At 48.3% G+C, this 24,530-nt stretch overlaps 10 protein-coding genes across 10 annotated transcripts; 8 read left to right on the top strand and 2 right to left on the bottom strand.

Moving 5' to 3' along the window:
* Positions 1 to 15: 15 nt before the first annotated feature.
* Positions 16 to 340, bottom strand: ABOM_008133 (protein PET117; the record flags this gene model as incomplete). Its single annotated transcript, XM_022535262.1, has 2 exons — positions 16 to 189; positions 245 to 340. The coding sequence occupies 2 exons, from the start codon at positions 338 to 340 to the stop codon at positions 16 to 18; spliced, it is 270 nt and encodes an 89-aa protein (XP_022386958.1).
* Positions 341 to 415: 75 nt separating this feature from the next.
* On the top strand, positions 416 to 1,314 carry ABOM_008132 (uncharacterized protein; the record flags this gene model as incomplete). The annotated part of the gene is made up of 6 exons (XM_022535261.1): positions 416 to 571; positions 678 to 716; positions 774 to 807; positions 873 to 881; positions 942 to 1,042; positions 1,141 to 1,314. 6 exons carry the CDS (start codon positions 416 to 418, stop codon positions 1,312 to 1,314), a joined length of 513 nt encoding a protein of 170 aa, XP_022386959.1.
* Positions 1,315 to 1,927: 613 nt separating this feature from the next.
* ABOM_008131 (triglyceride lipase) lies at positions 1,928 to 3,538 on the top strand (the record flags this gene model as incomplete). Its single annotated transcript, XM_022535260.1, has 8 exons — positions 1,928 to 2,141; positions 2,231 to 2,471; positions 2,674 to 2,762; positions 2,824 to 2,862; positions 2,921 to 3,050; positions 3,104 to 3,340; positions 3,408 to 3,442; positions 3,513 to 3,538. The coding sequence occupies 8 exons, from the start codon at positions 1,928 to 1,930 to the stop codon at positions 3,536 to 3,538; spliced, it is 1,011 nt and encodes a 336-aa protein (XP_022386960.1).
* Positions 3,539 to 4,286: 748 nt separating this feature from the next.
* Positions 4,287 to 6,385, top strand: ABOM_008130 (arrestin (or S-antigen), N-terminal domain protein; the record flags this gene model as incomplete). Its single annotated transcript, XM_022535259.1, has 5 exons — positions 4,287 to 4,499; positions 4,587 to 4,700; positions 4,757 to 4,969; positions 5,061 to 5,633; positions 5,684 to 6,385. 5 exons carry the CDS (start codon positions 4,287 to 4,289, stop codon positions 6,383 to 6,385), a joined length of 1,815 nt encoding a protein of 604 aa, XP_022386961.1.
* A 1,010-nt stretch (positions 6,386 to 7,395) lies between these two features.
* On the top strand, positions 7,396 to 11,168 carry ABOM_008129 (uncharacterized protein; the record flags this gene model as incomplete). Its single annotated transcript, XM_022535258.1, has 4 exons — positions 7,396 to 7,748; positions 7,821 to 8,677; positions 8,746 to 10,054; positions 10,118 to 11,168. 4 exons carry the CDS (start codon positions 7,396 to 7,398, stop codon positions 11,166 to 11,168), a joined length of 3,570 nt encoding a protein of 1,189 aa, XP_022386933.1.
* An 882-nt stretch (positions 11,169 to 12,050) lies between these two features.
* Positions 12,051 to 13,846, top strand: nfr1 (putative AIF-like mitochondrial oxidoreductase (Nfrl); the record flags this gene model as incomplete). The annotated part of the gene is made up of 3 exons (XM_022535257.1): positions 12,051 to 12,273; positions 12,333 to 12,522; positions 12,580 to 13,846. The coding sequence occupies 3 exons, from the start codon at positions 12,051 to 12,053 to the stop codon at positions 13,844 to 13,846; spliced, it is 1,680 nt and encodes a 559-aa protein (XP_022386932.1).
* Positions 13,847 to 14,208: 362 nt separating this feature from the next.
* Positions 14,209 to 15,459, bottom strand: ABOM_008127 (DNA-directed RNA polymerase I subunit RPA43; the record flags this gene model as incomplete). Its single annotated transcript, XM_022535256.1, has 1 exon — positions 14,209 to 15,459. The coding sequence occupies one exon, from the start codon at positions 15,457 to 15,459 to the stop codon at positions 14,209 to 14,211; it is 1,251 nt and encodes a 416-aa protein (XP_022386927.1).
* A 280-nt stretch (positions 15,460 to 15,739) lies between these two features.
* On the top strand, positions 15,740 to 16,959 carry ABOM_008126 (J domain-containing protein; the record flags this gene model as incomplete). Its single annotated transcript, XM_022535255.1, has 4 exons — positions 15,740 to 15,784; positions 15,874 to 16,401; positions 16,451 to 16,543; positions 16,609 to 16,959. 4 exons carry the CDS (start codon positions 15,740 to 15,742, stop codon positions 16,957 to 16,959), a joined length of 1,017 nt encoding a protein of 338 aa, XP_022386926.1.
* A 2,038-nt stretch (positions 16,960 to 18,997) lies between these two features.
* On the top strand, positions 18,998 to 19,865 carry ABOM_008125 (uncharacterized protein; the record flags this gene model as incomplete). Its single annotated transcript, XM_022535254.1, has 2 exons — positions 18,998 to 19,413; positions 19,478 to 19,865. 2 exons carry the CDS (start codon positions 18,998 to 19,000, stop codon positions 19,863 to 19,865), a joined length of 804 nt encoding a protein of 267 aa, XP_022386925.1.
* Positions 19,866 to 21,456: 1,591 nt separating this feature from the next.
* ABOM_008124 (putative Ran-binding protein (RanBP10)) lies at positions 21,457 to 23,835 on the top strand (the record flags this gene model as incomplete). Its single annotated transcript, XM_022535253.1, has 6 exons — positions 21,457 to 22,265; positions 22,371 to 22,597; positions 22,653 to 22,783; positions 22,835 to 23,081; positions 23,129 to 23,644; positions 23,705 to 23,835. 6 exons carry the CDS (start codon positions 21,457 to 21,459, stop codon positions 23,833 to 23,835), a joined length of 2,061 nt encoding a protein of 686 aa, XP_022386924.1.
* Between the last annotated feature and the right edge of the window lie 695 nt (positions 23,836 to 24,530).

Below are 24,530 nucleotides of genomic sequence, written 5' to 3'. Positions count from 1 at the left end.
TAACACTTTTGAATATTATGTCCCTCTCCCCTGTTTCACTTCGCCTCCACTCTGATCTTCTATACTTGGGGAGACAGTTTGAAGTTGCCTGTATTCTTCTTCAAGTCTTCGTTGAATCTCGAACTCGGCCTGCCGTTCTTGTCGAATGCGCTGCTTCTCCATATCTCGCTCAACACCCTTATGCATGGACTTCAGAAATGACCAAGAGTTAGCATTGGTCAACGTTTCAGAGCAAGGTACATACAGCTTTCTCTTGTTCTTGTGCCCAGTGAACGAAGTAGATAATTCCCGCTGTACCCAAGCCGGTAGCAGCCAATGTCAGCTTAGATGCTCGGGACATTTTATATGATTTCAATTGTGAATATTGGATTAGGAAAAACAATTGGCAGACACCACAGATCCAAAGAACTCTGGCATGATCCAGAACCTGCAGCGGATTATCGGCCACTATCACCATGGCGGTGATAAATGGCAGAATACAGACCGCCTACAGCTGACCACTCGTGGAGATCCTCGGCGCATCTCCACGCCTCCGCGTTATCTGTACTGTATCCTTACTCCCTCCCTCTCTGTTTTTTTCGATTTTCGTTGTCAGCCAATAATATATACTACTAAAGATGGTGCGCGCATGGCTATGCGTGGTTGTGAAAGCTGGCAATGCTAATAATATGTTATAGTCCGCTCAGAACTCCGCAGGCATTCAGACCCTCCTCGATGTAGGTCATGTTGGCATGGTATATCGCAAAGGTTGCACGATTTAACGCAAGTACTAGGCCGAGAGAGAGGCCCAGAAGATTGTTCAACAAGGTATGTTTGTTAGATACAAACTTGGAAACATCAAATACATGTACTGACGCATCGCGCTTGTTCAGCTAGAGAATGTATGATTTCCCTCCAGTCCTCTCGACATAAGATGCGCAGACCTAATATGTAATTTTTAGACCGTACGAAACGCATAAGGGACGCGAAGTCGGAGGCACAGAAGGAAATCGAGGAATACAGAACCCAGAAGGAGCAAGAGTTCAAGAAATTCGAGGCCGAGGTGAGCATGACCCCGCTCAATGAGTGTTAAGGATATCCTCTTCGATTTGTAGATTTATAGGCCCCAAATGGCTAACTACACATGTCCCTCAACATTAGCACTCGAGCGGATACAAGAAAGCCGAAGAAGATGCAAACAAGGAGGCAGAAGTGAAGCTGCAGGAAATCAAGGAAGCTGGAAACAGCAAGGGCGCTAAGGTTGTCGAAGACCTTATCAATGCGCTGACTGATGTGAAACCTGAGGCTTCCGAAAAGATCTTGAGCCAGGCATAGGCGTGCGGCCATGAGGCTTCTCTGGCAACACTGAGGGGATATGTTTATTTGGGGTTTACTATTTTAAATGCTGTGAATATAGCGTTTGTTTCGTTGCTTTGGTTCTAACCACGTCTAATCTCATCGAAGCCGACCCCAGCAGATGTTGCCAACGCTGAACAACGCCTACTTCAGCTTAGGCAAGATCTGACTCGTAGCTCTATATAGATGGGTTATTTCTTCAAATACCATTGAGCTCGGGTGGCTCTGATAGGACGATATTTACTATGAAAAACGTTTAAACCGGGGTTCTAGACATCTGCCTAGCTCGAAGGCTACAGCAGTCCGATGTTGACATTGTTCCCTGGAGCCCATACTCATAGATATACAGGCACTTCAATAGTAGTCTCGGCCTTTGACAGCCTTTTGCTCGCCAGTAGCCTAGTACAAAGCGCATACGCAGGTTAATGCTGAACTCCATGTTTCACTCTAAGCTGATGTCCTGACACACGTCTTCTATTTCTCATGCCTTTTGGCCTGAGGCACACTTTTTTAGGTTCCGGTCATTACATCATCCCGCAATGCCCCCAATAACTAACATCATACTCCAAACCACACAGTAGGAATATAGAAGATGAGATGCGCCATCGCTACTCTGCGCGCAAACAATAAGTTTGTCAGCCTGAAGAGCGTCTGTCAGTACCCTCGGCTCAATTATCGAATTCCGCGCGGGTTCCATTCGTTAACTTATAGAAATCATTTCCATGAGGCCACGGGGTCTGACCCACGGCTGGAAGGGCTGGGGAAAGTCATTGAGGATGAATATGCGGTGATTCGGGCAGATTATGGTCAGTTGCTGCCACTTATTTCAATCCCTTAGAGTTGTGGTTCTATATATGCAAAGAAACTGTTCATCAGCACTAATACACTGACTTAGACACCCCCAAGCACGCCATTGTCCTGGCGCATGGGCTTCTTGGGTTCGATGAATTACGCCTTGCTGGTCCTTACTTTCCTGGTGTGCAATACTGGCGCGGTATTAAAGAGGCGCTTTCAGTGAAAGGAATTGAGGTCATCACTGCTACAGTACCTCCTTCAGGATCCATCGAAGCACGTGCTGAGGAACTAGCGAAGGACATCGCTGCTGGTGCTCAAGGGAAGGCTGTTAATATTATTGCGTATGTTATATTACCACCTTTTCTTTGTCGGTATCGAGTTTGGGGAAACCTTCAGCTCATTTAGCTAACCCAGCACAGCCATAGCATGGTAAAAGAAAATATCCAACTAATGCTTAAAACGGACATGCTCATTCACACATCTCATTAGGGGTGAGGCCTCCATGTCAAACGGAATAGTCCGTTAAATTGATCCATGTTTTAGTGGGCTTGATTCCCGGTATATGATCAGTCATCTGCGACCGAAAGATTTTAAAGTTCTATCTCTGACGACCATTGCAACCCCTCACAGAGGTCAGTCGCAGCATGAGTATTAAACAGCTACTGCTAACTAATCAAACCAATCAAACCGTAGGCTCGGCAGTTGCAGACTACCTTCTAAAGCAAATCGGTGGTTAGTTTGTTTGGCACCCCGATCATCATATGCCGAAGCTCATGATGTTGATTTATAGATGAGCGTCTTGCTCAGGTATATTACGCTCTCGAACAAATAAAGTTTGAGACAGGTGCTTTCTCTCAGCTGACACGAAATTACATGGAAAAGACGTTCAATCCTACCACTCCTGATGTTGAAGACGTCCGGTATGTGTTCCTTATTACCGTGGGTCAGTTAGTGTAAGGCTGAGTCGGTGCAGATACTTCTCTTATGGGGCATCCATGCAGCCAAGCTTTTGGTCTGTATTCCGCCTATCCCATAGGTACCTTGAGCAGGTCGAAGGCCATAATGACGGGCTAGTGAGCGTTGCCAGTAGCAGGTGGGGAGGGGAAGACGGCTATAAGGGCACCCTCATGGGGGTGAACCACTTGGACCTGATAAATTGGACTAACAGATTGAAGTGGCTAGCTGGTGAGATCACGGGGAACAGGCGAAGGTCCGTCTAATAGTCTTCCATTCCCAAGGTCCGTTTTATTGTAGCTGACATCAGTGCTCGATCCTAGGTTCAATGCACTCGCGTTCTACCTTGCCATTGCAGGTATGTAGCAACCATTCAGACATGTCTTGAGTATGTGTGGCTGACGTTCCGGTACAATGTATTTTCTAAGACATGCTTGCTAAGGAGGGCCTATAATGTGGTTGTGCGTTAAGAAGCTACTGAAGAATCTTGGTGCCTAGAGTATACTTCGTATAACCCACGGTGGGCTCGGATCTAGACTACTACTAGTAGTTCATTCTGGAATGTGTTCATATCCAATCAGAATCACTCATGGGGGATCATGACATAATCTATCGCTGGTCCATGTTTGCTGTCAAGAGTCCACAGTAAAGCGCTCATGGAAGGTGGCGGTGCAACACTTACACGGCGTGTGAGAGTGGCTTAGCCGTCGGCAATGACATTAAATGGACGGGCCAGACCCATTAAAATGTAACCAGACCCTTGGACGATCCTCCCATTCACAAAGCATTGAAATGAATCGGGACCTTATTAAATACTGTCGAATTGTACTCTATGATCTAAGACGAGCTAGATTAAAAAGGGACCGGTCTGGTCTACACTTTTCTGTTTGTTACCTCTTTTCTCTCTTATACAACAGTATTTATTACGCGCCGAGACTTTGGTGAACCGCTGCCCACGCCCGCTGTTCTTGTCCCTGACTTTTAACGTCATTCCCCCTCGTATATCTCGTAGGGCTTGCCGGACTTCCGCCCCAACTTCTTTTGTTTCTTTTGACCCACACAATACTTGGTCGGGCTTGATAAGAGTCTTCAGCTACCAACTGAGGATTCTGAGCTTATATTTCTTCCTTCAACTCAATATTGCAACGACTGAGACGGCCCATTGCTAGGGTGGTGGCTCGTGCAGTCGAGGTTGTTCCGCAATGTCCGCAACTCTTTATATCGACAGTCCACACACGCACTTTACCAACCTCGATTTCCTCACGGGCAAGGTTCTAGTAAAACTGACTTCGGAGACTCAAATAAGTGGGATTCAAGTTAAATTGGAAGGAGAAAGTCGAACCCGCCTTTCAGGACCGCGACATCCACACCATGAGCAATCTGATAAAAAGCGCACGGAGATTGAGGTTCACAAGGTACGGCGCTCCCCTGCTTTGCTTTGCTTTTCTTTTCTTTTTTTTATTCTTCCCTTTGCGCTTTTACTTTTACTCATGACCGGATAGATCCTATACAAGGTCCTCAATCTCTTCCCAACGCCGGCTGTCTTCAATGAGAACACTCCGAATACCGCTTGGACTTTTGCTGCAGGGACTTACGAGTATCCCTTTCAATTCAAGGTAGGCTAGAGAAAATTAACGTCCTATTATGGTGAGATATGCTGATTTTGGCTTAGTTTCCCTTCAACAATGCATGTAGCTTTCAGAATAGCATGCTCACCAACCTCAACATTAGTGGTCTCAAAGTTGAGGTAGCTCGCGATACACATCGGCATGTGAAGAAAACATTACCTCCATCATTGAGTGGCTTACCTCAAATGGCAGACATCAAATATTACGTCAAAGCGACAGTGGTTAGGCCGCAGTTCTATAAAGAAAACATAAGGACGGTATGTATGCAAATCAAGTTTTGAACCTTGAATGGACACCATTACGAAACGGCCTGTGGTATATCTGCTTAAAAAGCTGACTTGATTGTAGATTACCAACATAAACTTCCTTCCCATCGAACCGCCGAGAACCGGCAATCCGGGCGAAGAAACATATGCACGACGTCAACATCAGTTTGCCCAAGCCCCCAGTACATCAAAGATGAAGAGTTTGTTTCAAAAAGGCTCCAGTTCTTCTCTCCGAGATTCTTCCGGTGATTCGCCTCGCGTATCTGCAGACATTAGATTACCGAATCCCTCGATACTCACATGTAACGAACCCATCCCGCTACGTATCATTGTCAGCAAGACGTCGGAGTCATATGAAACGATATTCTTGCAGACACTGCAAATCGAGTTAATCGGATATACCAATATTCTTGCCCATGATCTAAAACGGAATGAAATCAACACTTCGGTCATCTTCAGCCGCAGTAATATGGCTATTCCACTTGGGAGAGGGGGCGATCCAGTCGGCACTGAATGGACTATCGATGCTAGTATGTGGAGTCACATACCTCTCCCGAGCTCCGTAGCACCAACCTTTGAAACCTGCAATATCTCGAGGACATATGAGTTGGAAGTGCGGGTTGGTTTGAGTCATGGCACTGTTGGCAATATGAAAGTACGTTCAGTCCACTCACCTCATTAATACGCATCCACTAATTATACAAGCCCCAACTCATTGTACTGCCGTTACGAATGCCTGTTAAGGTCTACTCTGGAATCTCCCCGCCCCAAGCGCTTCTGGACGCCATGGCTCAAAGCGGGCGCATTCATCCAACAGTTTCTCCTACCAAGCCAAGCCGACTTTCCCAGGAAGCCAGTGCACCGCCTCCGATGCCTCCGAGGCCTACTAGACCTCCCGCACCTTTGAATCCGGAGGATGGTTACGACGACGCGCCCCCGAGTTACGAGGACGCAATGGCGGAAACTCTGAGTCCTGTGGATGGCCCCCGTCGCGAGTATAACCCACCAGCTGCCTCCTCCACCGGAAGATCTGTTGAATTTGGAACTGATCCAAGCACGCCAGTTCAACCGGGAAAGGATCCTGAGCCCCGGACGCCCTACAGCAACCGCGAAGCGAATTCGTCGTCTGAGTCTTTCGATATGCTTCCGTCCACTCCTCCCGAACCACAGACCGGGTCTCCCCCTACATCCCCCGTCGCACGGCAACAAAGTGTGCTCAAGATTCACAAACTCGCGGCTCTTCAGGAAGACAGTCCACCCCAATATCAGCCTGTAGCAGACCATCAACTGCAGCCACCCGGAAGCCAAGCACAGCCAAATTCATCCAGGCCAGATGCTCGGGCTCTAAAACTAGGTGTTCCCAATAGAAAGCCTGTCCCACGGAGTCCAAACTCTGGAGGTGCTTAATTTTCTGGGATCACGCAACTAATAGACTTCCTTTTGCGCCTGAACGTGTACTTCCATCATCCAACTCAATATTCAACGACCTTACGGACCTTGTTTAGGGAAAGCTTACAAGCGATAACACCAAGTAAACGGTCTGAGGAATTTAACACGGATAGCACTTGCTCAAAAATAACAGCAAAATGACACATTGGCACCATTGTTGTTTTAACTGATACGCGGCTCAGACGTGCATCAACTGGAGTTTTTAGGGGCACTTTTCTTTTTCTGTCTTTTCTTTGTGAGTGCGTTCGATGTCATATCTTCTCTATGGATAGGATACTTGTGTTCCCCCTATCTCTACTCGTACATGATATACATAGTAATCGTAATGCCATTCTACATACGTACTTCTCTGGATTATATCCTCAACCACCATCCATGTGCCGGATGGCATAGGTATTATAAGCGACTCAGTAGCGCCTTTCTCACTAAACCACAAGGGGCTAGAATAAAGTTAGGCTGATAACCTCATTGTTTGTTTTCCAGTCCATATTTACTTTGTACTATGGAGTACTCCTACTAATCAATCCTAAGTTGCGGTGAGTGATCCCGCAGGAGCATATATAATGTTGGCCTTAGGCACTAGTGGGACGAATCAGGTCTAGGGCGATATTTCGGAAAAGTAAGCTCTCTTTGTTCAAGCTTCTCTTGTGACACTTCACGCGCCCATGAAATTTCTCTTACCACGATATGTTCTTCCTGATTGATTCGCTGGCTGCATACAAATTCAATTCTTTCTAGCTAACTGAATCATCGGCTCTACATATTCTTCCCATTGCCGGAAGGTCCGAGCTGTTTTTTTCACTACATAAGTGTGAGAGTATCCGACGCGATCAATCTAGAGAGCCTCTATCACACAAAAAGCACTTATTACAATTGCATATTACATTGCCTCACTAGCGCTATTTATCAATGATTAAATTTCAATAATCCCGAAGAAAGAAAGAGACATTAGCCACACATTCCCCATCATGCGTCTCCACCTCATGATTCAACGCCACGGTCTACCCGTAACGCGCATTCTGTGGACGACAGCATCGCCGTCTCTTTACGGTCAGAATACATCATCTGCGCTCCCTGCATTCGCTTCAGCCATTACCTCTTCGCGCGCGCCTAATGCGCTCTATGCGAATGGCGGCTATACTATTGCTCAGCTCCTGGAAGATGTAAATGAGGTTGTGCCTCTTGAGACGGAGCCGGCACTGTTTGACAGTGAATTCAGTGGGCAATGGGGACTTGAAGACTATGTAGTTGAAGTTGGGGGCTCCGAGTGTCTACATTTCATGGAGGTGGAAGGTCTTTTAAGAGATGGCGATGAAATTTTGTGAGTATTCAGACTCCATGCACCGACAAGGCATGCATTACAGTAACGTTTACTTACATCCGACCAATTAAGGATTCGTGCACTACAAATATCCGACTTGCGGGCTAGGCGGTTGACCGGGCGGCATCAAATCTCGACCGATGGCAAGCACCTCATAGACGGTGTACCTTTTGGGAAACCTTTTCTGAAAAGACCTGTCTCTTCAAGACCTGCAATTACGATCCCTCCACGTAAGAGAAGGCGTACGACATTTGCGACGCAAGATAATTTAGGAGGACATCACGAGGAGGATACGGAGTGGGCTCTTCCGCGAATTCGCTCTTTCCAAGAGCTTTCTGCTCTCAGAGGCGTTGATGAGCCTGAAAGTGGTATTATGGATGGCAATGTGGAGTATAATGACGATGAGGATGAGGATGAATATGAGGACTACCATGAGAGTCACGAGGATGCTGGCAATGGGACCGTTATTCGCCATCACGTCGGTAGCACTGAAAATGTCGAAGCATCAGAAAGTGACACAGACGCATCTGATATCGATGCTAGAGACTTGGAAGATGAGATAAAGGACCTAAAAGAAGATTTAGATATCTCGGCCATGCCAGAAACCGAGCCGACAGATGACGAACAACATGAAGCTGAACGCAGAGGCTACGCATTGCGCTCAAGGCTGAGTATCTCGCACGCAGTACCAACCCAAGGTTCAGTTGCACAGGCCATTCAGGCTTCCTCAGAAGCAGGGTCCTCCAGAAGGGATTCAAAAGCGGTTAGGTTCAGTGAGCAAAAGGAGGAATCGCCGATGCTTCTTCCCCCCCAAGAATCTTCCATAACCAAAGCACCGTCAGCTTCGGAATCAAGCTCCAATTCAAGCGATAGTGCCAGCAGCTCTTCTATGAGTGACTCCAGTGACACAGATACTGATGAAGGCTCGAGTCTTCGGATGAATCATCCTCCGAACCAAGCGACGATTCTAGCTCTGATTCAGGAATTTCCACTTCAGAGTCGGAAGATGAAGAGATATCAGCTGCTCCACTAGTAGCCAATCCACCTGGCCATGGCTCCATAAAAACGAAGAAGAGCAATCAGCGCAACAAATTGCGACGAAGACTGTCAAAGTTGAAGGAGCTCGGCGCGTTACCCGCGGAGGCAGATTTTGCTGCTCTGCGGGACTGGGAGGAAAAAAATGAAGGCCGCCGTTTTGTGCCTGAAAGCTCAGGTTCCAATAAAGGCCCTGAGATGAAAGAGTTCGAGGAAAGACGGCAAAAATTGCTGCGCGATATTGAATCAGGGGGCATCGACATCACCGACGGTACATTTTCCCCTCTAAAGCCGGTGGAGGGAAGCAACCAGGAGCAGTCTAAAGAGATCACAGAGAAGCGTGATGCTGCTGTGGAGGAGGCCAGCGAAGTCGGTCCAGAACCAAAACGACGTACCCTAGATGTCGCAAGCTCCAGAAGGTTACTCTTCGGCTCACTTGGTGTTAGGACGCCGCGGACTAAAGAAGACGAAGAAGCTACTCGAAAGAAACTCGCAGGGAAGGCGAGCAATTTCGTTCCTCAGAAGAAAATGTCTGATGAGCCTACAGGTGCTCTTGAGAGTGGCCTGGATGATGACTGGCAAAATAAACTCATAATTAGAGCTACTGAATGCGTTTATGATGATATTCAGTTAACGCCGCCTCCTTTCCCTTTCGAGCAGCGTTGGGATTACGAAGCGGGTGAACTCATGAGACAACGTAAGGGCTTAGGGAAGAAGAGGAAAAGGCGCCAGCAACTCCAAGTTTACGATGGGGAAGAGAATGATAATGGAGGTGGTGAGGATAGTTTTGTCGACGGTGATCTGCAGCTCAACTACGATGACTCGGAGCAACTGTACAGCGTGGCAAACAATCACGAAGCTGCGCAGACTGCAGAGGAAAAATCAGATGATCTACCTTCAGTACCAAGTGACCCAAGCTCTCTTCGTGATCTTGTTGAAGATGACTTGAAACGTGGATGCGTACTTGCCTTTAAACAGTTGGATGTGTCTAAGGCCACAAACTGGCAACCCACCGTGACAGATTTTCGTGTTGCGGAGATATATGACTTGTATGATGATAGGATTTTCAATCTCCGGCTTGCGAAGCGAGATCGCAGACAGGTCAAAGAAATAGAGCTTGAGGAAGATGAACCTCAGTACACTGGATTTGAAATGCCGGGCTATGAAGACGATGGTGAAGATGACGGTTTCAGAGAGATGTCCTTTGCCGATCTTATTGAGCCGAAGCTTCTTCGGCCTGCAGAACTTGAAAAGACTAAGCAGACCAGCAAGTCAGTACAATAATCTCCTTTTACTTTCGAGTTGCCTCGCAATCATGCGCTCACCCGACCAAGTTCCCCAGAGGTATGTCCGCGAAGTCCCAGTCCGGCTACGAATCAGCCTGAGACGTCCGGCGAGTTAGCAAATTGTGAACAGACATCCAAGGAATCCAGCAAGCTGCTTAACAGACCGGATCCTGAGGTACCTACAAGCAGTACGACCGATGACACATGTGCTTCTGCAGGAGATGTCAGTCCTGAGATCAGGTCACCGATATTTGATGGGTTCCATTCTTTTAGCCCGACATCAGGGCAAGCGCCGAAGTCATCCGCTACGGATCAGAAAATAAGTGATTTTGACAGCACTCGCTCCGATCCTCATTCCCTTCCGGGCAAAGATGTTCAGTCTATGTCTCACTCTTCTCCGCCTCCCATTTTCCCTGATAATTTCTCATCGTTACCGCCATCAGATGACGATCTGCAGATGCTTAGCACCCCAGGGAGTGGAGTTTCTTTCGGCCGCCTGATGGACCAGCTCTTCGAAAGCAAACAAGGGACAAATAACTCCCCTCCGGTCAAAAGGGAAGTGAATCGACCCCCAGAAAGGTCGGTCTCTCAGTCATCGCCTGATTCCGTCGTTCCCAATCCGTTCTACAAAAGCGATAATGCCCGCGAAACCCGGCGTCGACGTAGTTTTCAAAAGCAGAGATACAGCATTAAAGAAGGAGACACAACAATGGATTACGTGTCCGCAGTGGAATTTCCTTCTTCGCCTTCTCCGCGCCGATCAGCGAGGGTGAAAAAGAGAAAGTCATACCCGTCGCAAGATGAATCATTAGTCAGCGCTGCCATAGGGAGCATCTCACCGGGCACTCAGGATTCCTCCGCATCCCGCGAGATAATCGACTTGACTCAATCCAGCCCTGCAGGGTCTCCCGGCGGCAATGACCAGAAGTTTGCTCGGGCCCGTCGGCTTCCCCGAGGCCCAAGAAGGGTGCAGAAGAATAACCTCAGTACCCGCAAACAACCCAGGTTGTCGTCCGTGGGGCCAAGAGTACAGGTCCTGAAAGAGGTCAGCCTTAGCCCATCATCCCGGCGGGGAAGAAAGCGGAGGTCGGAATCATAAGCGAATGGCTCCTTGATCTTTTCTTGTTGGTTGCTGTACTCTTGCGCCATCTCGCGATGATGGTTTTGGACCATAAAGGCATGTATGAGTACCTATGTGTTTATAGCATGATGCATATTAAGAGATATCCTGTGTATAGTTCAATAAGTCAATAAACTGCCAAAAAGGATGAAGGATGACGTTGATGACGTCTGACAAAACCTGGTCGCTGATTGGCTGTCCGTTTACGTCATGGCAGTGCTCCATCCAGAAATAGTTTAACTACTGCTAGTATCAATGAATTAATTAATTGGTTAATCTATTAATTCATGAAATCAATCCTATGAAATAATCATGACCACAGGCAAGAGAACAAATAATCCACAGATGAAGGCATTCTGCACATCCTTTCTCCCTCTCTCTCTCTTTCTCTCTGTATAAACTTTGGCAACCTCCAATTCCCATACGACATTATCAAACATCTAGATCATTCCTACTAGCAGCTGAGGAGGTACTCTTCAGATCCATTGAACTCACCCAATCCTAATGCACGTACCCCTCTCTCGCGGGGCACGCAACAGCTTCTCATCACCTGTTTTCTACTCGTCCTCTCCTCGTCATATCCCCCTTTCCTCTACTTATTCTACCACCACCCCCCGTTGCCGTTGTGGTTGTCGCAATTCTACCTTCTATTCTTGCTTGTGCTGTACTCACCCAACTTCACTCCACTTAGCCCGCTCACGCCGTTTCACATCCTCTGGGTTATTGTTGTCTTTTTCTCCTTGCTCTCAATCTACCCCGCTGTCATCTAGCCGCCTCACACTACCTGCCGGGAAAGCTTCCGTTCATAGTCGATCATTCTCTTCAGCACATTCCTGTAGACTCTTTCACACATCAGCAAAAATGGCACAAGAATATAAACTCAAAGACATCTCGTCCCTGGCGGACATCAGGGAAATGGACAAGGTGGAGTCCGAAGTGGAGGGCATAGAGGACGGTAAGGTCCTGGTGGTGAACTTTGAAGGTCAATTTCATGCCATGAGTCCTAAGTGTACCCACTACGGAGCTCCGTTGAAACTTGGTGTTGTTGCTCCGGAGGGGCGGATTACTTGCCCGTGGCATGGAGGTAAGTCTGCTACGTTCTGCTCTAGCTGAAGGACGTTATAGACTGATTATCATCCGTAGCATGCTTTAATATCAGTACCGGAGATGTAGAGGATGCGCCCGCTCCCAAAGCTTTGCATAAGTTTGAAGTCTTTGAGAAGAATGGTGCGGTCTATATCAAGGGAGAAAAGTCGACCATTAAGTCCGGTCAAAGAGATCCAGTTGCCCCGTGCAGTGCTTCCGCTTCGGAGAAGTTGGTCATTGTAGGAGGGTAAGATCTCTTAATGCATGCATCATTCCTGGTGGCAGTGGATCTAACTCCAGGCAGTGGAAGCGGTACTTTTGGAGTCGTCGAGGCCATTCGCGAGTTGAAATACAAGGGTGACATCACCATCATTTCTCGAGAGCCCAATCTGCCTATTGACAGAACTAAGTTATCCAAGGCTCTGATCTCAGATCCTTCGAAGATCGAGTGGCGCCCTCGTGAGTGGTACGAGAGCGTCTCCGTTGAGACCGTCACTGATGAAGTGACGTCGGTGGACTTCAACAAGAGGACTGTGGCTACTAAGTCGGGCAAGACATACCCATACACCAAGCTGGTACTTGCTACTGGAGGCGTGCCGCGCACTCTCCCTGTGGAAGGCTTTAATGAGCTAGGCAACATCTTCCTCTTGCGCTTTGTCACCGATGTACAGTCCATCCTCAAGGCAGTAGGCGAGAAGAACAAGAAGATCGTCGTCGTCGGTAGCTCCTTCATTGGTATGGAGGTGGGCAACACACTCGCCAAAGAGAACGATGTCACCATTGTCGGTCAAGAAAAGGCCCCTATGGAACGTGTCTTGGGTGAGGAGGTCGGCCGAATCATTCAAGGCAATCTGGAGAAAGCGGGTGTCAAATTCAAGCTGCAGGCCGGCGTTGCGAAAGCCACACCTTCTAGCTCGGACTCTACCAAGGTTGGAGCAGTCCACCTCAATGATGGTACCATCCTCGAAGCCGACCTAGTCATTCTGGGTGTCGGCGTGCGTCCAGCAACCGACTTCCTCAAGAACAATCAGGCTATTACTTTAGAGAATGACGGTTCCATCAGAACTAATGAGCACTTTGCTGTCCCTGGTCTAGACAACCATGTCTTTGCCATCGGTGACATTGCCACATACCCTTATCATGGCCCCGGTACGGATCCAAAGGGCACCCATACTCGCATCGAACACTGGAACGTTGCGCAAAATGCTGGCCGCGGCGTCGCCCGCGCCATTGTTCATAGCCTCGCAAACTCAGCCTCATTGCTACAATCTCTGAAACCGAAGGCCTTCATCCCAATTTTCTGGTCTGCTGTGGGTGCTCAATTGCGGTACTGCGGCAATACGCCAAATGGCTGGGATAGCATGGTTTTGAAGGGCGAGCCCGAGAACGCCAAGTTCACCGCGTACTACTGTAAGGGCGATACAGTGGTCGCCGTTGCAACGATGGGCATGGATCCCATTATGGTGAAGTGTGCGGAGTTGATGCGACGGAAGGATATGCCGTCTAAGTCACAGATTGAAAGTGGTGTTGATGTCTTGAAAGTAGGGCTGCCAGAGGGTGTAAGGATTTAATTAACATGGTTTGCTCCAATAGTACAGTTTATTGGTTGTTTTTAATTCATCGGTGAGCTCGTTGGTTGGGATTTTCAAAAGTTTACATGGTTAACAATCTATATATATTGTCAGCCTGTTGCACCACTTCAAACAACCAACGTTGTCGATTGGACCAGCTTTGCACTTCAGAGACTCAACATGCAGATATGTCTTTCGTAAGGGTCGCATATATAGTTCCAGAATAAGTTTTGATTTCTCCCTCTAACGCCCAACGTGATAATAATAATATAGAACATGAAATGCTAACTTCTATACACAAACATAACTTGATTGAATTTAATCGAGACGTAATAAGCTCCGAGTTAAACTCGATCCATTTATCATTTCTCCTTCTTTTCCTTCTTCTTAGACTTAGAGGATTTGGGCTTCTTTTCCTTTTCGGCCTTCGGCTCCTTGGTCTTGCTGGGAGTTTCTGGTTCTGGGATAGTAGCTACCGATGGTGCTGCTAGTGCGCCGGACATGGAAACCCGGGGTTCTTGACTGAGTCTCCTCTGAGGGGTGGCAGATGTGGTCAAGATACCATTACGCTCATCTTCCATTACTCTGGCTTCCTCCTCCGGGGAGAGCATCGTACCCTCAATGCTAAGGAAACTGCGATCACGCTCTGAACCGGGGATGACGTCGACATCGACGACACGGAAACGGACAGTGCCGCGTACACGGTGACCAGATACAGACTGGAAGTAGCCCTCCGCGACAGATTCGTCATCCTCAGCATTGACTTCTTCATTGACGGTGTCGGAAACGGGGTTTGCCAACGAGACGGGGTTGAAGTGCTCTTTTTCTTGATCGAAGGAGGCAGACGGTTCGGATTCATCATCTTCGGATGCGGTAGCTGTCTTTTGCTGGTCCCCGCTGACGCTGCCTTCTTCACCTGGTGGAACCCATTTCCAGTTCGAAGGAAGTCTCTTGCGTTCAACACCGACGGAGAAGAGGTTGAGCACAACGGCGCCTAGGAAGCCTTCGGACTGGACGTTGACCCATCCCTCGAGAATTTGACCTTTCTGTGGCCGGAAAACCAGGAACGTCGCGGTCAGGTAAACGTACAGCACGCCGTATTCGCCTGCCGTTTTGGCGAGAGTCAATGGTTTCGGATTGGGGTCTGCGGGATCAGAGGACGTAGATGGAGAAGGTGGAGTACTCGATATCGAGGCATCTGAGTAGGCTAGGACGATTCCCTGAAGGGGAGCATAATAAGTAAGGAGGAGAGGAGAGAGATGTTCCGCCAAAAGGGAAGCTTTAGCATGCGTCGGGGAAATCGAGATGGGGGATAGTGGAAGATAGAGAGTTGCGGTTGTCAGAACATAAGGTGAGTCCGGAATTGGTGCGCCTCCTGTACCGGCCTGTTTACTCTTTGCGTTATCCTTGGACTTCTTGCTCTTTTTCTTCTTTTCACTGTCACGAGCGGCAGTTTCGTCGGTGAATTGGCTCGATTCGTGCTTGCGCTTCTTCTTTGACGGCGATGAGGATGATGCGTCCTTGGTCTTGTGCTTGCGCTTGCGCTCTTTTTCTGGGGATGGTGCGGCGGCTGGGACCTGGTCCGAATCGATTTCCATCGCGTCGACGGCCATTGTGTTCGATAGTGGCGCAATGGGTGCGCCTGTGGAGTATTCTTGAGAATTGATATCCGGTGGATTTTCAGATGTCGAGAACTTTTTTTTTTTTCTTTTCCTTTGCTCGTGTGGGGAAATGGAAGGCGGTATCTAGGGCGGTAAAGCTCAGGGCAGGCGCCAAGCGCAACTCCATGGAAGACGACAACATGCGATAGTGCTTTATGGCGCTAACGTTTGTATAAAATAAGAAATAGTTGATTGAACGTCCTGCCTACAAGCGCGGGACTGTAATTACTTTATGGCCTCTCTTTTATCTTTTGCTGGTTGGGCATTTCTACCAAATGTGAGTGTCATCCTTCACCTTTCCTCTCCAGGGTTCCCGTTGCGCTCTACATAGCACGTTATGGCCGTTACTGACAACGTGGGATATAGTATGCGACTTCCATAGTTCAGAATATTTACTATGGGATTACCATTCGTGCAGGTGAACCTCGACCCCAACCCCCCTCTCCGCGCTATACCCGACATCGCCGTCGCATCTTTATTCTAGTCGTGACAAGCTATCTCCTTTACACGCTCTATGAGACATTTCATCGGGTTCAGGCTACCGGGGACTTTTACAAAGCCCTTGGGGTCTCTCCATTTGCCGATGATAGGACGATCAAATCGCGATTCCGGCGCCTTGCTGCGCAGCATCATCCAGACAAGATCAATCAAGGGGATGGCATGCCTTCCGACGACTACTTTGTATATTTGAAGCTGGCGCAAGATACCTTACTGGACCCTGCGAAGCGGTTTGCATATGATAGATTTGGACCTGATATTCTTGGCTGGGGAAATGTCAAGACCGTGCAAGATTTTCTGTTCACGGGGTTGCAGCGGTCGATACCGCAGTATGTGGGAGGATTCGTGACCATTATCATTTTGAACTTTACCTGGTGGTCCAACTGGGGTCGCTATGTAAGTGATCATCTTCAGTTGCTGTTTGTTTCCTCCTAACCGTGCACAGTGGCGCTTTTTTACTTTTGCTGCTTTGATCACTCTTGAACTAGCTTTGATCACGCAGCCCAGAGCATTGTTCTTCCCTGCATCCTATATCCCTGTGGAGCTGCAAAAGTTACTGGGGATTCTACGAAGACACCGAGTTTCTATCTCCTACCATTTCAGATCTTGACCCTTGCACAACGTGCCTCCGTAATGCTGCATATCTTTATTTCGCAGGTGACACCGCCAGAGGTCAGCAAAGGGTCGTCTTCCACAGTGGGTGAGCGTATCCACCCACAAACCATGCAGCGCCTCGCGCAATTAGCTCAGCTCTCCCGAGCTACAGACGGTGAGTCGACGCGGTTGTTGCAGCTGGGATTCGCGCCATTCAAAGGGGATCGGGAGAGCGTTGCCACGCTGCGCAAGGGCATGAAGGAGGGGTTGGTCCTGAGCAGTGTACGGGCTAGTTCGGGGGTGCAGCAAGCTGTTGGGGAGGTGATTGAACGGAAAAGGCAAGAAAAGAAGGCCGATTAACGCTGGAGTTTTGTGATGAGCGGTTAATTGTACATGGATTCAATCGGTTCGAGAGTATTATATCTGATAGGCTAGCTCATTATAGGTCTTGAACTACTATAGAGATTGATATCCTCGTTGTAGATGGGCACCGATATTGATAGATATTGTACATCGATAGATTTGAGGTGAGATGGAAGGGGAGGCAATTTTGCCCCAACTTGCTGGACTCGGAATAATATTGAGCCCTTTAATTCCTATCTCGTTGGATTACTTGAGCAAATAACTCTCGGCGGTTGGGGATTATCAATGGGAACGGATAACCCGGACATTAAGCCCGTTCCCCGGCCATTGCGCGGTTTTCTGATTTAGTAATTCGAAGGCCTTGTGAGATTGTGATTCCGTTTGTGGCGAACCGGTCGGGAGGGATTTCTTGGTTCAAGTCTTACTACCTTTTTTCCTTAGTACTAGTCACGTAGGTTGTCGTTTTAGTTTCCTGAATGGGTACTATCATATGTGCTCCCGGTCATTTTGGTCTATCATCTGACAACACAACACAAGGGATTGTTCTGTTCTGGTCCACTTGGTAGTGTAGATATGTCATCAGTGAATAGATGCTATAGTCTAGTAGTCTAGAATACCTGTGCCGAGTGAAGGTCTGCAGTATGCCAGTAAAAGAGTATTATGAGTGATCCATCAATGATGGAAGGCTGTTTAGGTTCATACCTGGAACGTGCTTCAAATTCTTCTTTCTCTTTCTTCCTCATCCTTTTGGATCGGTAATTACCTGTTAGAAGTGAATACCCGTACTCCGTACCTGCGAAACAAACCCGGACGGAAGCGGTGGAAGTCGTGCCAAAAAGTCTACCTCACTAATAAGCGGGACTGGAGATCCATAACTCGATCGATGGGAAGGCGAGGGAAAAAAAAGAAAAGAAAATGTTGTAACTTGTAAGATAGATACGAGGCCTACTGTGGTATATACGGTTCGTTTTCTATTTTTCTTTCCTTCCTCGGTATTCTGTGAGATCCTCTGGGAAGGATGGATTTTTTTTTTCAATACTTTCCCACTTCTTTCTCAGATTTTAGGATGGATGGATGGAACGACCTAATTTAACTCGGCTGGGCATGGAGCATGGGGAGGAGGAGCCCACTTCCTGTGTCTAGGGAATGAGACTATTGTTCATGGATAGTAAGAGAAAGGAAGAGCGCTTATTAAATCAAGTCAGATAGTTAGTTAACTAACTAGCAAGTTTAGAAATCAATCAGCAAGGGTAAGAATAAAGAGAAAAAAAACATGAAATATTAATAGGTACGTATACTAAGAATATGTACTGTGTAGGTATAGTTAGTAGGTGAGGTAGTATAGAATGAATTAAATTGAACGTCCCATACAGTCAGAAACCCCCGACCGATGACGTTTCCTCAACCCCGAGCCACGGAAGCCACGCGTAAGAAACGGTACGAGACGCGAGCGCGGTAAATTTCCTTAGGGTGATTCGGTCCGCAGAAGGTTCAGCTTCTCGTCTCCTGGACAGTCACTGGACTGACCGCACAGAACAGAGAGAGCGTGTGAAAGTCTGGCTGTTCCCTACTTAGTAGACGAGATGAACACACACCAACAATGAAACCACCACACGGCGCATCCCCATCCCTTTCTTCCATCCCCCGTTCTTTTTCTTTCCCTCCGCCCCTCTCCCTCTCTTCCTCTTCTCCTATCCTCAACCATCCCGCCTCATCATCGTCACTATCCAACCGGACTATGTCACTCGTGCTTCGCTCCTCTTGTCTCCATCAGCCCTGTCAAACTTTTGCCTCGCCCTGACCAAGTCGCGCCGCCGCGTTTGACGTCTGGAACCACTTCTCCAGCCAACCAACCTGTCCGTCACCCACGTCACAATCGCCATTTAAAAAAATATCCAACTTCTGCCTTCCACCAACACTGCCACTCCGCGTCTCAACGGCTTTTACCTCCCCTTCACACCCGTCGGGGCTAAGTGTCATTTCTTCTACCCTACCCTCTTAAAATCGACATCGGCAGATTACCCATTGAGCTGAAATGCCGGCTGCCACTGCCACCAACGGTCGCTCCAGTCGGTCCGGGCCCTCTTCGAAAGGGGTCGTCGTCCTCAGGCTCTCGCCAGACTTGTTAAGTCGCTTTGCCAGTCCTCCCCCCCCAGAGCTCAAGGACAGGAAGAAGAGCAACATTAAGGACGAGGATTCTAGAGCCGACTCCCCCGTCAAGGAGAAGGAACCCTCCTCCCCAGCGTCATCTTCCGTGGAGGCACCTATTAATCCGTCCGATAATGCATCGGATGCTGCATCTACACCGGCCGCGGGTACCTCAGCTGCTGACACCCCCCGTCGCAAAGGTGTACCTGGTCCCAAGCCTGGAGTCAAGCGAAGTCTGAACCAGACGAGCGAGACAACCCCCAAGCCGAGAGGGAAGCCTGGTCCGAAGAAGAAGCCTAGACTGTAGGTCTTTCTTGTCTCCCTAGCTGTTACTGCAAACAACACATGCTAACTTAAGGACTAATAGTGACGACGGTACCTCCGAACCCGTCAAAATTGCAGCATCCCATAGGCTGGGACCCAAAGCCAACACCGGCGCCATTAATGCTGGCCTTCGCGCCCTTGATCGTTCGGGTGCTCCATGCCGCAAATGGGAACGCAAGTCTTTACAACTGAAGAGCTTCACTGGCACCCAGTGGCAGCTACCGACCTGGCGAACCCCTCGACCTCTGAAAACAGACGACAATGGCGAAAGCAAGGAGTCTATCCTGGAGACCGGTGATAGCGACAGCAAGGCGAATCAAAGCGCCAGCGGGGTTCCTAGCGAGAAGAGCAACTCTGGTGATGGAGACCTAACTCCGGTCCCTCCGAATATCGCAGAGGCATCTTCACCTGCCATTGCCATGGCCGCATAGGCTCAACCCCCATAATTTGAATCGGCTATCATCCTTCGTGTACATTATTTTCAGTCTACCTTTTTATTTTCCATGGTTTCTGGAGCGTTGTTTTAATGTTTAACCTTTGTATGGTTTGGATTGGCGTTTGGGAAGTTCTATCTTTCGCTCCCATAATGGGCTACCTCGTGTGTTCTCTGTCACTTGACCACTGACAGAGAAGTTTTACCTGTTCCTGGCTTTTGTTTGCCTGAGCTTGCACGCTTAATAGCCTTTTGATCTGCCTTGTCCTTTATAGTTCATTGTTTGTACTATTATGTTTGCTGGATTTGGGGGTTTACGCAAGATCTGAGCTACCCCCTCTACCAAGGTGATGTGGGGGATATTTATTGTATGCAGAAAAACGTTGGGAATAGATCTACAGATGCAACCGAGGTTCTCCTTCGAAGTACCAGTAGGGTAAGCAAGGGGTTTACGATTTCAAGCGATTCTCTCGAATGAACGAGTCTTTATCCACGTTTTCTTCGATCGACTGGTTCTGCACTTCATTTTCTCTCTCTTTTGACTAACAATGAATGAAAGGGATGATAGTGGATTTTCATTGTTTGATGTAACATCTCATCTAGAACTAAACGAAACCCTAGCCGTCTTGGTGGCCGGTAATTGTAGGAGTGATTACTGACCAGAGAGGGACAGATCAGCTGGTAGCATAAGCCGGAGGATGGGTGCATATCAGGAGGGGTTCTCAGCAAATCATGCTGAATATACTGGTATACACCGTCCAAGGAGTCTTGTTGCATGGATATATAGTAGTGGTATATGCTGGTGCGCTCATGAGTACCAATTTCGTAGAACCATAGCTGGTTTAATGGAAGGTGGTTTCTAGAGTGTTCCCCTCATCTAGCAGTAGTAGTCATAAAGTACTATTACATACATCACGGAGGCCGATGTATCTATGAATACCTTTTTCTTTACTCTTCTCCAGAAGCTCTAGGCGCCCGTGCTTTTCCCTCCCCTTCCCTCCCCCGCAGCCACATTCCTGTCATGCCATCAGGTTCTTTTTCCTCTTATTAAACGAATAGATTGAAACCTGTGGCCCCGTGACTCTTTCCCTTGTAGTACGGAATCAGACAACTTCCTGGGGCATTATTGTCTCTCCTCTCCTTTCCCGTCACACAAGACGCTTCCTGAATTCCCATTCTCTGGTCTTTCCCCCAACTTCATTGTAACTGCGAATCCCCATCTTTCCTAGATTGGCTGATCTTATTGCTTCCCCAAATTTTCGATACCGCCGAGAGATCGTCTTGAATATTATTTTATAGTGTCAACAGCGAATACTAGGCTTCTGATTGTTGTGCTCCACTGCCGTTTACGGTAAACGAAGTGACCCGTGAAGAACACAGACAAAGAGCAAAAGAACACGCAAAGAATATAAACGAAGCAAGTTATCAGTAAGCGTTGACAAATGCTACGCATTCCACTGTCGCCACGGTCATTCGAGCTTCGAAAGCCGCTCGCGTGAGGGTGTTGTGTATGTTCGTCGTCCCTCCCCGCTCATCACTAAGTACCCGCCGGCCGTTTGCTTTGGCTCCATCCAACGAACGACTCCAATATGACCGATGCACCATTTCCCCCGTCCGGTGGAGCTCGAGGAGCTCCTGTAACCACCACATATTCCGGCCCAAGCATCTCTACCATCCCCCGTCGTTCATCCTACGCTTCCGTCCTTTCTGGAACTGCGCTCTCGCCACCAGCCAACAGTGGTCCGTTCTCACAACTGCTTACCTCGAACTCCACTTCTTATCCCCCACCATTTCCTCCCGACGGCCGCCATCTGAGGCCATCCGCAGACCTGGATGCAGACATGCAGATGAACTCCCCATGGAGGATGTCGTCCGGCGATACACTTCCTCCTTATTCTCGGAAATACGCCAGCTTCGCTCGTTCTGATCCCTTCCCCCAAAATCCCGGCAGCTTCTCCGACGTTGCGTCGTCTTCATTTACGCCATCATACCTGCGCAACTCCAGGTACATCTCCCGCCTCGATGCAGCCCTTCGAGCCAAACTGGCGTCCCAACGGGATGCCGTTTATTCTTCACCAACGTCGAATCCCATTTCTACCTCCTCCAGTCAGGCGAGCTTGCCGCGTATAGCACCATCTCATCGTGGGATGACCTATGATATCATCGAGAGGGAACCCTCTGGCGATGACGAACACATTATGCCACTTCCCTCACGGTGGAACAACGGAGACAAATATTCTGGTCTGGAGCTCACAAGCGAGGGATTGGAGGTCCGGTATACTGGCCCGGTCAATAAGCACGACCATGAAGCTGCTGCCGTCCGCGCGGATAACCCGATGCCGCCACAGTGCGGGATCTACTATTTTGAGATTACGATTCTATCCAAACCTAAGGAGGGGTATGTTCACATCATATTTTAGAAGGAGATGATTGTCTTCCATTTTTCCTTCCATTCCTCTGACCTTATTTTCTTCTCTTTTGGGAGATATACTTACTATAATAGAATGATCGGGGTCGGGTTCTCCAGTAATAAAGCATCAGTTGAGCGTCTCCCGGGATGGGAGCAAGAATCTTGGGCGTACCATGGTGATGATGGTAAGTCATTTTTCGGTGAAAGTCAAGGGCAAGGACGACAATACGGCCCTACCTTCGGTGTAAACGATACCGTGGGCTGCGGTGTCAATTTTTCGAAGGGTTGTGCATTTTTCACTAAAAATGGCGTATTTTTGGGTAATGACCTCTCGGCAGGAAAAAGGCTCAATTAGGAAAGCTAACGACAAGCTAGGTAATGCCTTTCGGGAGTTGAGAAACCTGAAGGTCTATCCCTCGGTGGGGATGAAAAAACAGCCCCCTGTGCATTTGGCGGCTAACTTTGGCCAACATCCATTCATGTTTGACATTGACGGCATGGTTAAGGTGTGTTGCGTGCATCTTGTTGGCAGTATAAATATAACTGATCATATGCAGAAAGAGAAATTTGCCATTCACTCAGAGATTCGTGCCACCAGCACCGCTAACCTACAGCCACCCTTGGATGAGTCAGCCTTGCTCCAAGAACTGGTTGCACAGTTCCTAGCTCATGATGGATATGTTGAAACGGCTCGGGCTTTTGCAGAAGAGGTCGCCGCAGAATCGGCGGCGCTGCAGAATGGGCGTGCGGAGCCACTGAAGAAGTATGAGGTAGAGGAAGATATTGAAGCGATTAACCGGCAAAGTGCGGCGTTCCCGACTTTCTAGATGATTTGTACTAACTCTATGCAGAAATTCGAGCAGCGATACTGGATGGCGATATCGACAAGGCATTGAAGTACACTAATGCTTATTACGCCAATGTTCTGCAAAACTTCCCTCATATCAACTTCAAGTTACGATGTCGGAAATTCTTGGAAATGATGCGTAGATGCAACGAGCCCTCCTGGGCTGCATCTAAGAGAGAGAAGTCATCTAATGGTCTTTCTGACGGAAGTGCCGTTTTTGACGAAGAGATGGAGCTTGACGAACAGATGCACCACGGTGGCGGCTGGAACGCTGATGGAATGGATACGGAAGAGCCTGAGAACGCTGCGAAGTTCAACGAGCTCCTCACCGAAGCTGTCCAGTATGGACAACAATTACGCCTAGATTATCCGAATGACGAGCGCGGAGGGAACAAGAAGATGCTGGATGACATTTTCTCCTTGGTGGCGTATCCCGATCCGAAGCAGTCAGTCCACGGGCATTATCTCGACCCTGCAGGCCGCATTGCTGTTGCAGAGGAGTTGAATTCGGCGATTTTAGGTACTTCACTCCGATGATTTGTTGTTCGTGCGAAGTGGATCCCGACTAACCTACGTGTAGTTTCACTTGGCAAATCATCATCGGCTGCTCTGGAGCGGCTATACCAACAGACGGAAGTGCTGGTCAATGAAATCAGTGAAGAAGGCGGCGCCGGGGCGTTTATTAATGTGCGAAATGATTTTCTGCTTTGAATCCTTCCGCAGCATGGTTGGGACTGATTACTTGATTATTCTGTGAACGTGTCACATGAAGACTGGTAGCCTTTTTTTTTTTTCCTTTTTCCTGATTGTCTATTGGTAGCCCTGCACAACTCCTCTGTCTTTCCTTTCTTATTTCCCGGTCAGGTTGACCTGATCCTCGTCCTGAGATACTTTGAGTTTGCTGTGTTCATATACACGGACCTAGATAAGTATGTCGCTACAGGTACATACAGTAGTAGCCATGACTGGTAATAATTTTCCAATTCAATTCCAAATTCAGCCGACAGAGTTTTTTTTAGTTTTTTAGTTTCTTCTCTTTAGCCCAAGGCAATGTGCTTGGAGGCGCATACGGATGATGATCCGGAAGAATTACCATGAGTGGTGATATCTCGTGTTCCGATTTCTACCAGTCACTCCACTCATGGCTGCACATCAGTGACGATCTGGGAAGGCTTGCTCCTAAGTTGGTCTAGTCGGGTCCATCGCCTACCACCAACTTGGCCTGTGAGCATGCTTATGTAGGTCAGAATCATGTTGCGTGGTTTCAGGACAACTGTGAGGCGATGAGTGGTTTCTTTCGTTCTTTTTTCCTTCCTTACATGTGTCTCACCAAGTTAGAGGAACTACCGTCTAGTGGTCCTCCAGTACAGTACCTGCAAGTAATGGTACTGTAAATGAGGCGAGTG

The sequence above is a fragment of the Aspergillus bombycis genome (genome assembly GCF_001792695.1).
Source record: "Aspergillus bombycis strain NRRL26010 chromosome Unknown contig00074, whole genome shotgun sequence".
Taxonomy (NCBI): Eukaryota; Fungi; Ascomycota; class Eurotiomycetes; order Eurotiales; family Aspergillaceae; genus Aspergillus; species Aspergillus bombycis.
Note: the sequence above shows the minus strand (reverse complement) of the source record. Positions and strands in the feature narration are given on the sequence as shown.